The sequence below is a fragment of the Coloeus monedula genome (genome assembly GCF_965178545.1).
Source record: "Coloeus monedula genome assembly, chromosome: 18".
Taxonomy (NCBI): Eukaryota; Metazoa; Chordata; class Aves; order Passeriformes; family Corvidae; genus Coloeus; species Coloeus monedula.
The window spans coordinates 11,084,374-11,102,234 of NC_138798.1; the positions used below are offsets into that span (position 1 = coordinate 11,084,374).

General features: G+C 47.5%; 1 protein-coding gene across 3 annotated transcripts; it reads right to left on the reverse strand.

Moving 5' to 3' along the window:
• Positions 1-2,350: 2,350 nt before the first annotated feature.
• Positions 2,351-11,127, reverse strand: PRKAB1 (protein kinase AMP-activated non-catalytic subunit beta 1). 3 transcript variants are annotated; one of them, XM_082293271.1, is made up of 8 exons: positions 11,042-11,127; positions 8,183-8,357; positions 7,623-7,789; positions 6,628-6,721; positions 5,814-5,928; positions 4,505-4,638; positions 3,945-4,013; positions 2,351-3,864 (listed from the first exon to the last, which is right to left on the reverse strand). In XM_082293271.1, the coding sequence occupies exons 2-8, from the start codon at positions 8,345-8,347 to the stop codon at positions 3,787-3,789; spliced, it is 822 nt and encodes a 273-aa protein (XP_082149397.1). In that variant the 5' UTR covers positions 8,348-8,357; positions 11,042-11,127; the 3' UTR covers positions 2,351-3,786. The 3 variants fall into 3 exon arrangements, with proteins under 3 accessions (XP_082149397.1, XP_082149396.1, XP_082149398.1); XM_082293270.1 differs by lacking the exon at positions 11,042-11,127 and adding an exon at positions 9,275-9,326; XM_082293272.1 differs by lacking the exon at positions 11,042-11,127 and adding an exon at positions 9,159-9,181.
• Positions 11,128-17,861: the final 6,734 nt, after the last annotated feature.

Below are 17,861 nucleotides of genomic sequence, written 5' to 3' on the forward strand. Positions count from 1 at the left end.
CCCCCAAGTATGTTGACATGCTTTAAACCAGGTGGATTTATCTGAGTACTTCACTAGAGCAGCAGTCAGCTGCAAGCACCTACAGCTAAATCCTGCCTCACCAGTGAGACAGGCAGAGGTGAAGCACCTGTGAGTATCTGGGAGAACAGTCTTGCCCTGGTAAATGACCCCACACATCTTGAGCTGGAAAAAAGGCATCTTAATTAACAACAGTGTGATCTAATGCCAGGTTTGGGACTTATCCCAGCAGTATACTGGGAGCAAAGCAGAGGGAGATAGTTCCTCATCCCACTGCTGTAACATGCTGGTGCTTTAAGGCCTAATAGCTGCAACTTTAAAAAAAGACCATTCACAAATCCAGTCAGATTGAGTACAACCTGCAGAGTTACTGTACAGCTCAACTTACACCTGCTGGGAAAACTTGCTAGATCAGACTTAAATGTAAATACATCTATTTTTAACTGAACTAGTTTTTACAGGGTCTGAAGTATTCTTTCACAGGAAGAGGTTTTTAATATGCACACTGCTGCCTACAGTAACTTAATTTGTTCAGTGTTTTTGGTTCTGTGCACATACCCACCCCCTCAGCCCTGAGAAAGGGCTTGTTGGAGGCTGTGGGGGTGGGTTACTAATGGCTCCTCTTACGTTTTGGTCTACATGACATTCTCCATGAAAATGCTCTACACATCAACCCCGAGCTGCTTGATTTATCTATTGTGCCTACTATGATGTATATGATGAAATGCTGACTTGTTCAATGTTCCTTTATTTCTTTTACTGTGCACAAACAATACTTATTTAAAGCTCATTGTTGCAGTCCTATGATGCATGATCTGAGTTGTAACAAAACTAAATTAATCCAGAAACTGGTGGAGTAAAAGAAAATTAATTATTTATGGAGCTTTTTGATTCCCAAGAACCCTGCACAAATCCAGGTCAGCTTGACCCCCACATGCTGTGCTGAACTTCAGGGGGTCAGGGGAGGGTAGGGAGCTCTTGTTATGCCTATATTGGTTTACTCCAGGGTCCCCAAAGTGACTGTAACAAAAGTGTCTGCACCTACCTTTAAAAAATGTGCTCTCCTAGCAACAGCCAAGAATAAACATAACAGCACAGACTGTGAGCTGTGGGTGGAGAACGTGAGCAAGCTAATAAACCCAACTCTTGATCCAGCTTTTGCCTTTGGAGGGATTTGATTCATCTCATTGCAATAAGGGAACACAGAGTGATTAATCTAATTCATTCATCTGTCAAGCAGAAAAGGACCTAGCAAAAAAAAAAAAAAAATAAGAAGACCCCAAACCCCAGCCCCCAACAACAACCAAAACAACCAGCTTACCTCTTCCTTCATCCACCCTCCTGCTGGAGAGAAAGGAAGTTGGGGGGCTGAGAGTGGTAGTGGCTTACCTGAGGAAATCTGTGGCTCCTGAGACTGTTCATTGAGGCCACAGGTGCCAGGGACCATCTCCTCTCCATCAAATGCTGCTTGTGGCTGGAGAGCCCTGGGGGCAGCTGTGCTTGGTCAGCCGTGGGCAGGGAAAGGTGGAGCTGAGGGAGGGTCATGCCTGCAGGCTGTCACAGAGCCTGGGCCCCCACCCTGGTCTCCCCCCTGGGCCTCCCAACTCTTTTGGGGCTGCAAAAGCTGATGGTGCAGTGGCAGCTGAAGTTCCTGTGCTGAGCCCTCTGCTAGCTGAGACAGGGCCAGGGACTACAAACCAAAAATCAAAATTAAAAACCCTCAAGCTTTCTACACAATAATTGTTCCTGTCCTGTGGTTCCACCATACCTCATGCACTGATGAAGAACATGGAGTACTCTGCAGGTACCAGCACTGACCACACTTCCCACAGCCTTAGCATTCCCTGGAGCTACTGGACACTGCAGAGGCACAGGCTGTCCCCTCACACAGCTGGACCTGACCCTGCATGAGCCTGTGACCCCAGAGAGTCACCCTTTTGAGGACAAAGACTTGGGGAAAAAGGTCTGCTTGAAGTGGCTGCTGGAACAAAGAGAAGCTGACAGGAGGCCGAAGGCCCCATCCCAAGCTTTCCAGCCCTAAGGGACTGTTGCTGGAGCTTTGAAGTAATTGGCCTCTTGTCCGTCCTCTAAACTTTACATCACAAATAAACATGAACACCTTGGTCTTCTTCACTAAGTGCAAGAGGATAAAGTGCTTCAAGCTGCACCTCTAAATGAAAAGCTTGCACAAACCACCAAGGCATAAAACTGCTATCAGGAAATCACTAACAAAATAACAATTCACTGAATGCAAGGTTACCAAAGATGGAAAAATAAGACAAGTCACCCACTTCTCTTGAAAATGTTTTATTTGTTTCTAAAGAGGCTGAAAACAAGAAATTCTGTAGTTCAGAATACCAAATACTATCCACAACACAGAATGAAGAAAGAGTTTTCAGAGAAAACCATTGCACTAGACCCAGATCTACTTAGCTACTGAGGATACTGCAACAAGGCTGGTGAACAGACCCCAGGATGGCAAAGCACCCTCCTGCTGTGGCTCGCTCCACTCCATGCTGGCTGCTGTACTCTGTCCCCACTCAGACTCCTCACAGACTTGTGCGAAGTGCTTTCCCCCACAGTGCGACGGGGCTGGTTGTCATTGGCACAGTCACAGTGCCCCAGGCACCAAAACGAGCCAAGGAAGGGCCCAGCAGGGCCCCTCCAGCACTGGTTCCTCCCAGGCAGGCCCAGGGTACACTGGCAGCAGGTTTGCATTAATGTTGCATTTGTTTTGGGATAAAACAGGCTGTCAACACCGAGGACAGGCAGCCTGGCATTACTATAATCACTTAGAAAACAGAAACAGAATAAGAAGTTGCCCAGCTCCAGCCCTGGGCACAGCAGGCTGCAGTGCTGCTGCATCCAGCACACTGCAACTGCTGACACTGAGGGGCAAGTTTGGCCACTGGGACACAGGAAACTTACAGTCCCCTTCAGGCTGTTACTGAGGAACTAACCCCTAAACTGAACCCATTCATTTCCTTACAGCCACCCCTCCCAGCTTAAGGAAGTCTTCATCAGTGACAACAAGAGAAACTGGTTTCTAAAAGCAGATTACTGCAAGACACATTTACAATTTACAGAAAAATCCAGCCATTAAAAACAATTGTCTTTACCAGAAATTCCACAGGGGAAAAGATGTATTTCAGTTCTCATGAAGAGAAAAACTACAGAGCTATTCACAGTAGAAACAGTGCACCCCACTCTACTGTAAAATAATAATGAGCTTGTAGTGATTATGTTGCTGATTTTGCCCAGAAAAGGCTGCTACAAAAAGATCAATACTCACACTTACTTCAGCCAGGCAAGTTTGGAACTCATTACTGAAATAATGTTTGATAAGCAACGGAAGCAGTAATGAGCTTGCTTTTGCCAAGTATTATGCTCAAATCAGATTCCCCAAGAATCCTGAACTTTCTAGACTTTGGGCTGGCAGCTTCCCAGTCTGCCTCGCTGCTAAAGCTCTTTGGTCTGTTGCTGCCTTCACATCATTCAGCCTAATTGGTCATTTTTTTAACTGAGCTGACAAGCGGCACTGACACCTTTGCCACCTGTCTAGTTGCTGTGAAGCTGCCATTTCCAAGAACTTCCAAGGTGGGGCTAACAAAATAAGGGAAATACAGGAGAACCTGGAAGTCTCAGGAACAGTATGAAATCAGAGTTCGTTTGCTACAGCACAGAGCAGAAGTACATTTGGTTAAGTGAAGCATTTTTTTTCTGAGACTGCACTGGCCCAGAACAATTGGTCACAAATGACTGTGATGCTCATATCGGCTTGTACAGCAAAGTTGTCACGTATTTCTTCTTGTAACGGTGTGTAGCACTAAGCACCATCACTCCATCCTACAGGGGAGGGAAAACAAGCATGTAGCATGGTCAGACACCCAGGCTTCCCATGTGCAGGACATGCCCTGGCCTCTCACCTTGATGGAAAGTGCATACAGGTGGTTCAACATGACGTGGTTGGGTTCAGGGAGCAGAGCGGGATCGCACTGCAGAGAAGAGGGAGAGTGTGACAATAACAGAAGTCACAGTTCACACCCATCACAGCTGATAGGTGACAAACAGTATCTGTGACCAGCCATACCCCCAGTACATCACTGCTGCTCATGCTGAGTCCATCACAAACACAGTAACCATTTCAGAACAACCACAGATCCCTCTGGGTAAAACCTCTGCGTCCTCATCAGGACCATGAATCAGACTCTGATTACACCTTATCTGCTTCTGGTGTCTCAACAGTTGACAAGATTAAGGTTTTGGGAGGAAAACAGCAATATAATTTTCCATTTTAATGACAGTCAACTAGAAAAATAGATTTACTTCAGATGAATCCATCTGGACACGCATAATATGGAACTCACCAATACAATAACTTATCCTAAGGTTTTTCCTAAGCTGTCCCCTGCCTGTACTCAGATTTTTTCCCCATCTGCTCCCACCCTCAAGGGCATTATTTAGCAAACCAAAGTAATGTACTCACAGAAATGCCTGTGTCCTTGTTCAGGATGACCTGCAACAGGTGTGGAGGGAGAATGGGTGGAGATTTAAAGCGTTCCTCTGCCTTACAAACATAGGGCTCCTGGTGGTACGGTCCTGGGGGTGAACTGGACAGCTCTGCCAAAGCAATAGTAGATATTTAATCCTAAATACTTTTTAAGAACATCTGCTCTTTATAGGTACATGCAACCTAAGGGAATCAATGGTACTTAAGTATAACAGCTGCAGCAGCTGGTGCAGTGCCAGAGGATCAGTCACTGCCCAAGAGGGGATTTAAGATGCCCAAAGCCTGACTTGAAACGAGCTGTGAGGTTTTGGGCAGCAGTTTTGAGGGCCCAACTGCACTTCAGAACTTCTCTGCGATCTCTGCCCAGCATTTCTCCTGCAAACACTCCACAGTGCAGGCTGTTCCTGCAAGGGAGGTACAAAAACATGGGATGCACCCATGAAGGGCAACTACTCCTCCTGTACAGAGACTGGGCTGTGGAAAGAGCCCTTCAGAGTCCAATCAGGACTACAGCATGTGGGGCAAGGCATCAGCTAGAATCTCCTCTTGGCCTGTCCCACAGATAACACTTTCTCCAAAAAGGCTTTGTCCAGGGCAAAGTTGTACAGAGCAAAACCCACCCAAACACACCTCCTGCCTCAGGTCCAAAGGTCTTCTGAAGGAGGATGTTAAGTACTATTTCAGTCATGGACTCCATCCCTACAAAGCTCAGTAACAAACAGGGCAAGGCTGACCTCAGACACAGCTCAAACTAAACCCCACCTCTTCTGTTACACTACAACTTGGAACTTAAGGCAAATATTCTAAGACATAGATAATTTATACTACACTGTGAGGATATGATATACTCCTGAGCCTGTGTTAGCACTGAGATGCACCTAATTTCTCCCTCTTAAAGTGCAACTTCTGACCCCCTCAGCCATCTCCTTAGCAGAGGAACACTGAATTCGGAGCAATGTAGGCTGTCAACACTGGTTTGATGTGGTAAAGCAGAGACTGATCCACCAATGACTGCCCTAAACCCAGCGATTGCACACAGCAGGGGCAAACAGTTATTAAGCACCCATGACTTCCTCCTCATCACATCTGTGTTGCCTTGTCAGAGGTTTCCTCTTCTGTGCATTCCACATTCTTCCTTTGGGCATTTGTGATTCCCGCACACATCCACAGGGCCTGACACAAGTGGAGATTAATCTCTACTGGAGTTTTAACTCCAGACAAAAAGGAAAATGAAATTTTTATCAGCTCTAAAAAGTGTGATATAAAGTTACCAGTAAGTTCATACCAGACATGTCTGAACACTTTTGGGAGTCCACCATCAAAGCATCGAACACTTCAAAGTCAGTTTTCTTCACTTGGATGATGTTGTTGACAGTACCCAGTTGGCTGGTTACTACTGGCTGGCAAGAGGCAAGATACAAAAATCAGAATAAAGCAAGCCTGTGGGACTAATAGATTCTCAGAACTACACAATCAGCATTACCAAGAATGAAGTATATTGCTTTTGAAATATGACAGAACCAAATCTGAAAACAGCTCAATGAGTGTTAGGTTAAGGGGAAGTGCAGGATTTTAAGGACTGGGAGGGGAAAATGCCAGTTGAACCTGCCAAGCCCACAGGGTTGCAGACAAGGCGAGGGTCAGGTCTAGGCTGGAGTTACCTGTGACACCAGGTCTGGACACTGAGTTCATAAGCATGTGGGGAACTTCTGGGCAGGCTGGGGTTAAAGCTCATTTTATAGCAGAGGAGGAAGAACAGGCCTGGTAGATTTTGGCACATTTACTGGACTATGAAAAGATCTAGAGCAACAATAGCAACATCCTGGCACAGAGGGCCAGGACAGCACACAAGCTCTGGGCTGCCAGCAATGCTACAGTACTCTAAAAGACAGTTTGGCACTACACAAGAAAAGCCTGACATCACTTACAAACCAATGGCCCAGAGATCCTGTCCCTCATTGCATTTCCTGCCCTCTGAGCTCAGTTTGATGCTACCACCCAGGCCAGCAGGGATCAGAAACCTCTCTCACTAGCTTGAAAAGCCACTTTCTCCTCTTCAGATGTTTCAATCAATAACAGTGACTCAAAGCAAACGTTACCTCTGCAGGATCATGTGTCCACTGCCCATCCACAAAGAACTTGTACTGGTGCTCTCCTTCTGGCAGGTCCAGGATTGCCACAAAGTTATTGTGACTGGAATTTAAGACAATCAATCAGCCCTGCAATGTTCTGAAAAGTACACACTGATCTATAAACTGTGACACACACTGTGACACAAAGCACAAGCCTCCTCAATGTGCAAAACCTTAAAAAGGCACATTCAGAGAACCTCTGATGCAATCTAAAGGTAAAGAACCAAATTATGATTAATGCTCAGTGACAGTGAGTCCCTGCACATTCCTCACATCCCATAACTGGCACTGAGCTTTTGGAAAGTCACCCTCACATCTTCATGTTACTTGTTAGCACACGAGACCTCATTTATCTGCTGATGGAACAAGATCAGCTTTCTCGTATTTCCTTGCCTTTCAGTATTTGCCATCAGAAATTGCATTTCCCAAATGCCCTTGAAATAAATGAACAATGAGCAGATAAAAGCAGTAGCTAGATACTTCTGGGTTACTTTGGGTCTGAATAGCTGCTGCTTGGCAATTTCCATACTCCTGGGCTGTGAACTCCCTGATTCTTCAGAAGGCTTTACCAGCATCTCAAAAATGGTGCTGCTCCAAACGGCCACAGTCTCCGGACCCTTTGAGATGGTCAAAAGCCACTGACATGGCAAGGATGTGTCATCAGAGACACTGTGCTTAGAACCAGCTCCCCTATCCACACCCCAGTCCCACCCTAGGAACAGACTGCACAACAGGGACTGTTTTGGGTTATCTGTGTGTTGTGCCCAGTGAACTGACACATTGGCTCCACTTCCACCCTGTGCCATCCAAGAATGGAAAAGTCAGATTGTCATCAAGGGTTTGAGGAGAGAAGCAGGACAGTGGTAAACTAAGCACAGTCCCATCTCTCAAGTGACCACCGTCCTCATGGCATTGAGCACTCCCAGTCCATGGGGAACACCACTGCGGCAGCACTTCGTTACCTTCTTGTCAGAGGAATTTTACTCCAGTTGTTGAAGGACCCTGATAAATAAACTTCTTTCCCTCCTCCAGTCCAGCGAAAGACTGTGGGCCGAGCTTGGGTTGGGGTTTTGTCATTCACTTCCAGATCTTGCTGCCAAGCTAGAAATTCTTCTTTCTCCAATGGAGCCTACAAGCACAATGTCTCAATCAAGAAAGTTTCTTTCCTGGCAGACTTAGACAACCTGTGTCACACTGAATGCTTTTTTTGCCCTCAGGCATGATTCTCTAGCTTTCATCAGATGCAGAATATAAGCTGCATTTCTAGATGCCATTCACAAGTTCAATTTGCACAAATTCCACAAGGTGTTAAAGCCTACCAAAGTTGCAGGAAGAGTGGAAGGCAAAATAATGCCCCTCCCTCCCAGTTATACCTGCTTAAACATCAATTCACTCTCTCCTTGGCATGGGAAGGAAGGGGGATGGTCAACTTTGTGTAAACACAGTGACAGAATCCCTGCAGGTTGCAAACAGCCCCACAGCATTCCAAGCAAGCAATGCTGGGAGAACAAACCAGCAGTACCTTCATTTCCTCTGAATGGAACAAGTCTGCATCTTCAGGACTATCCATTAAGATTTTTGGTCTGTCATCCTCTTTGGTACTGATGGCTCCTCCTGAGCTGTCCCCTCGGGAGGCCTTGTGCCCATGGCGCTCCAGCCCCGCTCGCTCGCTGCTTGTGTTCCCCATTTTTATGGATCTAAAAGAGCAGGGAAAGCCAATTAGCACAGGTACTCCCGAAGCTGGAACACCAGCAGGCAGGAAAGAAAACTCATCAGTAGACTTGGTCTGTGTTTCTGAGTTGAAGAGCCTCAGAAACTTGATTAACCCATTGTAAAGCAATACCACACTCTGAATAAAGACACTAAATGACAGGTTTTAGCTTCTTCTGGTAATGTGCTACAGTTCAATACACGAGCATTTCTATCAGATTCAGCCACTCAAGAAGTTGACCAAGCAGGTCCCTGCCACACAGCTGTTGTGTCTTCCCAAGCTAAGGGCTTGCTCTTTGCCTTCTGCCTCCCCGTGCACTTCGCCAGCTGGAACACCAGGGGAAGTTTCTGCCAGAACGCTCCAAAACCAGCCTACATGAAATGTGACTTCGCTAGAATAACGTTATCTCACCCTGCTGAGGATGCTGAGAGCAGCTGAAAGGGGCTCTAAACACAGAACCACAGAATGTCCGGAGCTAGAGGGACCCACAGGGATCATCCAGTCCAGCCCCTGGCCCTGCACAGACACCCCAACACTCCCACCCAGTGCCTGAGAGCGCTGTCCAAACGCTCCTGAAGCTCTGGCAGCCTCGGGGCTGTGACCATCCCCTGGGGAGAGCTCAGTCCCGCTGCCGCTCCACGGACGCTCCCTCTGTCCCCGCTTTCCTCTGGGAGAGGCAGCGCCTGCCGCGCCCGAGACCCAGCCCTTCTGCCGCTCCACAGCCCTGCGCGGATGCGCACGGAAGTTTCCGCCGGAAGGGGGCCCGCGGGCACCCAGCCCCACGCACCGGAACCTCCGCAGGGCACGGGGGGCACAACCCGGCCTGGCAGCACCGGGATGCCCGACCCCAGGAACCGCCCCTGCCCCGCCGGGCCCGGGCCCGGCCCCGGCCCCGGCACCCACCGCCCACCGCGCTCCCGCCGCCGCTGCAGCGCTTCCGCTTCCGCCCGGCCGGGCCCGCGGCCGCCGGGGGAAACCCAGCCCGGCGCGGGCGTTCCGGGGCTGCCCCGCGCTCCACCCCGGGCCCCGTCCCGGGCTCCCTCCCGCGCCTCTTCAACACCGAACTGGTGCCAGGGCAAGGCTCCGTGCCCGCCCCGGGAGCCGCCGTGTCCAAGGCAGCGCCTGGAGGCGGTGTTGGAGTCACGCGAGAACGGCGTGTGCCCTGCGCCGTGGATCGGGAGCGGCGGATGGGCCTGAGCCCCAAGGCCAGAGTGCACTGGAACCATGAGCTCTTGTGTCTGAGGGAGCACAGATGGCAGTCTAAGTCCTTAACTGATAAATGTTTCCCAAATGAAATTACACTGATACATTTCTCAAAGCATTCCCACTTACACTATCTGGTTTTACCCTTGGCTCTCCCCCAGCTGTTGCTGTTTCTTCCACTTTCCTCACAGCCACAGAACTGAGGTCTGCAGGTGTGTCACAGTTCTCTTTACAGGGAAATTGCCTTTTTTCCCCCATTACAAATAGAATGCACACAGACAGGATTCCTGCCAAATGGAAGTGTATCCACACGCTGTAACATTGTGGGAAGAATTCTGCCGGGATGGACAGACTGGCTGTGCCCAGTGCAGTGCTGGCTCCCACTGTGTTTTGGGGAACAGCTGCTCCCTTTTTGCATGGGACAGGCTGGCAGGGGCTGCCAGGGCAATGTGTGCAGGCAATTCTTCCCCAGCCCTGCAAAACAGCCCCTGCTATAAAATACAGCTGCTGTTATTTTGGCATTTCACACAGCTTAGTGATCCTAAATTCCTTGTCTCCAACCCCAGTTGTTTTCTTCTCCCCAGTTTTCTTGGCCAGCACTGTTTGCAGTACAGGGTACCATGTCTTGCCCATCAGGACCATTGTGATGATCTGCAAAACAGCCACATAGACCCACTACAGGCCATGGTACCTTCACCTGGGGCCTGGCATTTGCAATGTTTTTTATTCTTCTAAGAACCATAGAGTGATAACAAACTGCAGGGTAAGGACTGCTAACAGGTCATGAGGCTGTGGTAACCAGTTTGTGGTAGGTACAAGCATTCATTTTAAAGTCTGGTGTTAAAATGTGATGGTTCCTCTTTCCACGGTGATGAACCAGCCTCTGTGTGCTCCATGCCAAAACCTTTGGAAGCTGCTGGCCTGTGGACGGGACAGAGGCCATGGACAAAGCATCTCAGCCTCACTGTTGCTGCCTTCTCCTCCCTATTTTTCCTGTGTCTTCTTGTTGCTGCCTGTTCCGAGCTTCCCCTCCCCCCTCCCAAAGACATGTGCTCCGAGCTCCTTCGTTCCAAGCGCGGGCAAAGCCAAATGTAACTCAGACTCTTCAGCAGTGTCTGATTGGCCGCTCACCCCGGGTCCGCCCCCAGTCCTCCCCTTTCCCCTTCTCCGAATAAAAGATGGTCGAGGGAGAGGCAAACGCCCTCTCACTGAGCTCAGCGACTTTCCTGTGAACATCTCTGGTTGTCTGTCTCATTTGAAAGCTTCTAACTGCAGGGAATAGAGCGAGCAGGGAGCTATATTTCTCCCTCTTTGCTTCTGCTGATGGTATTTGCTCTGCAGCTGATTCAGGTACCGATTTTAGAGCTACTAAAGTGCTAGATCGCCCTTGCTACCTCTCTAGGCTGCTCGGGGCTTTCTAAGGCATTGAAATACAAGCGCTAGCCGGTATAAAGCTGAAAAAGATACCTTCTACATTTGGCGCCTAACGTGCTATCTCTGAACTCCGGTTCTGAGAGACTTTCAGGGTGTCCCGGCAGCTGTGTGTCTGCTGGAGTTAGCTCTGCACGTCCTGCTGTGCCAGCTCTGTGTAGCGAGGTGTTACTTTTTGTGTAACACCGAGCCCAGAGCACGTGGCGAGGGAACGGCTGGAAAGCAGAAGACCCTTCTCGCGTGTTTTTTTTCTCCGGACCTGCTTTCCTGTGGTAAATAATAGAATAGTAAATAATAAAAATAGAATTCTGGTGAGTATTTCCCTGCTGGTTTAGGGGCTCCTGTCTTAAGCTGGTGCCGGTGTAAACTTTCTCTTTTTTTCCTCCTTTTTGGTGAGTAAGGGGTTGAGGTTTGGTGTGCATTCATAATGGGATCTGAAGTTTCTGCACACCATAGAGAAATATACCACCAAGTTCAAAGTTACCTTTCTTTAACTGGGCATAAATACCCTAAAAATCTAGTTCAATCTTTTGTACAATGGCTTTTTCAGTACTTTCCTAATCTGACCTCTGAAGACATAAGATCTGCTGAATTTTGGGATAAGGTGGGGAGAAAACTCTCCTCTCTTAGGCGTGCAGGAGATGAAACAGTTTCAAAATTCTTTCCTCTCCTGTTACTAAGTTATACTTTGCCAGAGAAAAAAGCAGTACATGAAAAGCCACTGCAAAGCCCCCCTGTTAATTCCCTTATACCCTCTTCCAACCCCTGTGTCCCTGACCCCTCTTCCCCTACGCTGGAAAACACGGCTAGAGCAGACTGCTTCTCAGCACAGGAGAGCTATCGTCCTCCTGGCTCACCCGTGTTTCCTCAGCACCCTGCCTTGGATGAGAATCCAGAGCCCATCCCAGAACATTCCCAACCCCTTTTCTCCACTCCCTTTTCCCCAGTTTCTAGCCCTCATGTTTCAAGCACGTGTAAAAACCCCTTCTCCCCTGATCTCTTTGTTCCCAGGGACAGCCATTGCCATGTGCTCGCAGCCCGGGAAAAAACCCTCCCCCCAACCCCGTTTCTCCGAGTTCGTTTGTCTCCAGTAATGGCGGATGCAATGTTCCTTCCTCTCCAAACTACACCTCCCACAATCCCTCTCTCCCCATCCCACAAATCCCTTCTTGTCCCCATCCCCTCCCACTCTCGCGTCACAACCTGGCCCCGCCCCCAACCCCGCCCCCACAGCGTCGTGTTTCACCCCTCCCTCTGTTCCCGCCCATGGCTCAAGTACCGCCCCTCCCTCCACTCCCCGCCCCTGCCCCTCCACTCCCCGCCCCTGCTTCCCACTGTCCCGCCCCAGGTTCCCACAATCCTGTAACTGCCCTTCTGAATCCGGGAACCCATGCCTACCAGGAAGTAACTCCAAATGCTTCTACTACACTCTCTTGTACTAGCAATGGAGCGAACCCCGACTGGAAACCCCTTTCTTATTCTGATATTAAGGATTTGTGCAAGGCAATTAAGGAGTTTGGAATGCATAGTAATTATTTTAAGAGCCTTTTAAGTGCTACTTTTGCAACTCCCTTACTTGTACCTCATGATTTACTTACATTAATGCAAACTCTTCTCACACCTGGTGATTTTATGATGTGGAAAAAGCAATGGAAAATAATTTTATCTGATTTATTAAAAATTTTGTGGCAAACTCCAGATAATTACCTGGATTTTGAAAACAATTATATCACATTAGACCTTTTATCTGGTGACAGTAATATGGCAAATCCTCAAAAACAAGCAATGCTTATCCCTCGTCCAGTTCTTACTGAAATCACACGTGCTGCTGAAAAGGCCTTAACATTATTACCATCTCAAACTCCTAACACTCATTATACCACCATCAAGCAATTGCCAAATGAAAATATTATTCACTTTTATTACCGTTTGTGCGAAGCTGTCTCTTCCCAGGTCCCTAATTCTGACCTCCAACAAGCGCTCCTACTTGAACTTCTCCAAGTTAATACAAATGATGCTTGCAAACAAGTCATTCTCACTCTCCCGCTGCATCCTCCTCCTACTGTTGAATCCATCCTCGAAGTCTGTACAAAGAAGGTGCAGCTGAACACAGCTGCTCCCTTTTTGAAAAAAGTGGGGATGGTTGGGGAAGTTGTAGAGAATGTTACGGGTACAGGAGAAACTCAATCGCGCGGTAACTTTATATGCTATCGTTGTCAGAAAAAGGGACATGTAGCTCGCAATTGCAGAGCTATTATAACTGCTGATAAAAACTCTCCAAAGACTGTTTCCCCAGGTCAACAGCAGGGAAACTAGCGACTCAACACGTCCTAACAGCTCCGCGTTCAGACAGAAATAGGGCTGCAGACAAAGCAACTTGGACTTCTGGACTCAGGTTTAAGGTAACCTGTGATAAAGCACACCATTTCAACAACAACAAACAGACTGTAATACCCATCTCATTCCAGAATGTGGACCACATGCCAGAATTTACATACCTTTTTGTTACTGGGGACACTCGGGAAACACCTGCTGGGATAGAGGTTACACCCACACTCATGAAAATGGATCAGAACGGGTGTTCTAACCTAATTGTACAATGTATAAATCCACCGTACTTTATGCCAAAGGGTCAAGTCATTGCACAGGCCTTTCCACTGCCCAAATACCTGCCCACAGATGGTCATATCCCAGCCATCTGTTGGACTGAGGTTTTGGGAAACGACAAACCTGTAATAGAATGTAAGCTGCGTTACAAATCACATAAAATCAGTATAATGGGAATGATAGACACAGGTGCTGATGTGTCTGTCATTCAATTTGATAAGTGGCCTACGCAATGGGAATTGCAATCTCGGGGCATCATACAAGGGATTGGAGGTACCCAAATTGCAAAGCAATCCAAACACACCATCCAAATTGAAGGTCCTGAAGGACAAATAGCGACACTTCGTCCGTATGTCCTGGACACCAAATTCACTCTGTGGGGAAGGGATGCCATGTCTCAGTGGGGAACAAAAATTGATATCACCCCTAGACATCAAAATTTTCCCTTGCAGGCCACTGAAGCAGAGTGCCATCCACATAAATTACCTTGGAAAACAGATGAACCCGTGTGGGTTAACCAGTGGTTGCTAAAAAAAGAAAACTTAGAGGCACTCAAAACATTAGTAGCTGAACAATTGGCTAAAGGAAATATAGTTCCAGCTAACAGCCCATGAAACACACCCGTGTTTGTAATACAAAAACCGGGAAAGAACAAATACAGGCTACTCCAAGATCTTAGAGAAGTTAATAAGATTATTGAAGACATGGGACCCCTTCAACCTGGCATTTAGCTGTTCTTGACATTAAAGATTGCTTCTTTCATATTCCACTCTACCCTGCAGATGCCCCCCGATTTGCATTTTCTGTACCATCTCTTAGTCGTGAAACTCCCATGGAACGTTATCATTGGCTTGTGCTTCCCCAAGGTATGAAAAATTCCCCAACTCTCTGCCAAGAGTATATTGCTAAAATTCTGTCTCCCATCCGTGCCAAAGCAGAGAAAGCCATCATCCTGCATTACATGGATGATGTGCTGGTGTGTGCTCCCAATAATCAGTATCTCGAGCAGACACTTAACATGGTGATTGAGGCCCTAGAGGCCAAGGGCTTTGAATTACAACCTGAAAAAATGCAGAGAACAAGCCCTTGGAAATACCTCGGACTCAAAATCACAGAAACCTCTGTCACCCCAACACCTGTCACCATTAATAATAACCCAAAAACACTAGAGGAAGTGCAACAGATCTGTGGGACACTGAAGTATTTAAGGTCCTGGTTAGGACTCACCACAGAGGATGTAGCTCCTATTGCAAACCTACTAAAAGGGGAAGGTGGTCCAGCATCCCCTAGATCCCTGACAGAAGAGGCAAAGCAGTCTCTCAAAAAGATACAAGAGCTCATTTCCACCAGACAAGCACACAGGTATCAGCCCTCCCTACCCTTTAAGCTTGTCATTCTAGGGAAGGTACCACGCTTTCATGGCCTCATATTTCAGTGGGACAAAGAGCAGAAGGAACCCCTCATCATAATTGAATGGGTATTCCTTCCACTCCAACCTCCTAAAACCATCACACAGCCACAAGAACTAATGGCAAAAATTATCATGAAGGGTAGATCAAGGCTCCGCACCCTGGCAGGATGTGACTTTGCATGCATCTACTTACCTGTAACAACTGACGCATTAGATCACCTACTCCAAAATAATATAAATTTACAATTTGCATTAGATAGTTACTCAGGCCAAATCTCCAATCATTACCCAAAACATGGCATGTTTAATCTGCCATTCTCTTTCATCCCTCAAGAGATTCAAAGTAGAAAACCCCTCGATGCGATTACCGTTTTTACTGATGCCTCAGGAAAAAGGTCCGTGGTCACATGGAAAAATCCAAAGACGCAAAAGTGGGAATCTGACATCGAGGTAATCCAGGGATCACCACAAGTAGCTGAATTAGCAGCTGTTAGAGCATTTGAGAGGTTCAAAGAACCCTTTAATTTGGTCACAGACTCAGCATATGTAGCTGGAGTAACTGTTAGAGCTGAGCATGCTCTCCTAAAAGAAATCTCAAACAAGAAAATCTATGATTTGCTCTCAAAATTAATTTATCTGGTTTCCCACAGAGAGCATCCCTATTTTGTCATGCATGTGAGGTCACATACAAACCTGCCAGGATTTATTGCGGAGGGTAATTGTAGAGCTGATGCTCTGGCTATGCCAGCAGACATAGTTCTATTAGCCGACTTACCAAAGCTCCCCCAAGTTTTTGAACAAGCAAAATTGAGCCATGCCATGTACCATCAAAATATTCCTGCTCTTATCCGCATGTTCCATCTGTCGCGGACACAGGCAAAAGCAATAGTGGCAACATGTCCCAACTGCCAGAAGCTACAGCTTCCATCACTGGGCATGGGGGTCAATCCCAGAGGTATTAATAGCGGTGAAGTGTGGCAAATGGACATCACACATTTCCCTGAATTTGGGAGATTAAAATATGTTCGTGTTTCTATTGATACCTTCTCTGGTGCTATGTATGCCTCTGCACATGCAGGTGAAAAGGCTAAGGATGTTGAAAAACATCTTGTCCAAGCTTCTGCTGTGCTCGGTATACCTGAGGAGATAAAAACTGATAATGGACCTGCCTACACCTCCCAGGAGTTTAAAAACTTTTGTCAGCAGTGGGGATTTCGACATGTTACAGGTATTCCTCACTCCCCAACTGGACAAGGCATTGTTGAACGTGCCCATCAAACCCTCAAGCGAATGCTACTACAACAATCAGGGACCACCAAACTCAACTCACCTGTCCTCAGACTCAGCAAAGCACTGTTTACCATAAACTTCCTGAATGGCACCTTTGAGGATCCAAACCCTCCCATCTATCGTCATTTCCAGAACACCGGGAGACAGAAACTGAAGGGAAATCCAGAAGTCCTGATCCGGGACCCAGAGACTCAAAAAATCCAAGGACTGTACAAACTTGTAACTTGGGGACGTGGGTATGCCAGCGTATCTACCCCTCAAGGACTGAGATGGATCCCAGGGAAGTGGGTAAAACCTTATGTCACTTCCTCAAAAATTAAGGAGGTTAAGAATCCTGATTTTGCACCTTCTTGTAAACCCGCTACTGCAGATTTTGATGTTAACCCCTTAAGTTAAGTTGCACTGTTTTGCACTCAGGTTTTGCACTGTGTTTTGTAAATCTTTGTCCTGATACTCCATACCATAGATGTCCTGACTAAACCCCTGAGTTTTGACTGGGGAAATAGTTTAAAGGCATCCTAAGTACTGTCGAGTTGTAGGGACGATAGATTACAATTATATTTTGCACGGTTGTTTTGTTACTGTTCTATGCACTTTTAAGTTACTAAGAGTTACAACCCAGCTTTAAAGAAAAAAAAAATAGGGAATTGTTGCTGCCTGTTCCGAGCTTCCCCTCCCCCCTCCCAAAGACATGTGCTCCGAGCTCCTTCGTTCCAAGCGCGGGCAAAGCCAAATGTAACTCAGACTCTTCAGCAGTGTCTGATTGGCCGCTCACCCCGGGTCTGCCCCCAGTCCTCCCCTTTCCCCTTCTCCGAATAAAAGATGGTCGAGGGGAGGCAAACGCCCTCTCACTCAGCTCAGCAACTTTCCTGCGAACATCTCTGGTTGTCTGTCTCATTTGAAAGCTTCTAACTGCAGGGAATAGAGCGAGCAGGGAGCTATATTTCTCCCTCTTTGCTTCTGCTGATGGTATTTGCTCTGCAGCTGATTCAGGTACCGATTTTAGAGCTACTAAAGTGCTAGATCGCCCTTGCTACCTCTCTAGGCTGCTCGAGGCTTTCTAAGGCATTGAAATACAAGCGCTAGCCGGTATAAAGCTGAAAAGATACCTTCTACATCTTCTCCCTTTTCAAGCCTGATTCTTGTTTCCTCTCGCCGTGACAGGTGGGTGTAGCACAGTCCTGGAGCAATCATCCTTGTAACTCACTTTGTCAGGTGCTGGTCCCTGAGAATATTGAGGGCTGGATGACATTACACCATGAAAAACTAAATCATTCCCTCACCTCCTCACACACGTCTCTGTGCATGGTCCTTGGCATTCACTGGAGTGTTTTCTCCCCTCAGCCTGAGTGGGAGCCCAATTCCCTCACAGCTGTTAATGCAGGAGATGTGGGAAGTGAGAGATTAGCTAAAGACAAGCCACAGGAGCCTGGCAGAGCTCAGCCACCCACTGATTCTCTGGAACCCTGGAGTTTTGCTCCTCCCTTTAACAGCATCTGTGACTTTTTGCCTCCTATGCTCTGCAGCCTGAAGGGCATAAAAACTCCC

Excerpts from the sequence above, each read along its gene's own strand:
- PRKAB1 (XM_082293271.1), bottom strand. The coding sequence starts at position 8,347 with ATGGGGAACACAAGCAGCGAGCGAGCGGGGCTGGAGCGCCATGGGCAC. Across the intron at positions 5,929-6,627 it reads GGACACATGATCCTGCAGAG|CCAGTAGTAACCAGCCAACT; the intron begins GTAACGTTTGCT and ends GCCTCTTGCCAG. Across the intron at positions 4,014-4,504 it reads ACAAGGACACAGGCATTTCT|TGCGATCCCGCTCTGCTCCC; the intron begins GTGAGTACATTA and ends TCTTCTCTGCAG.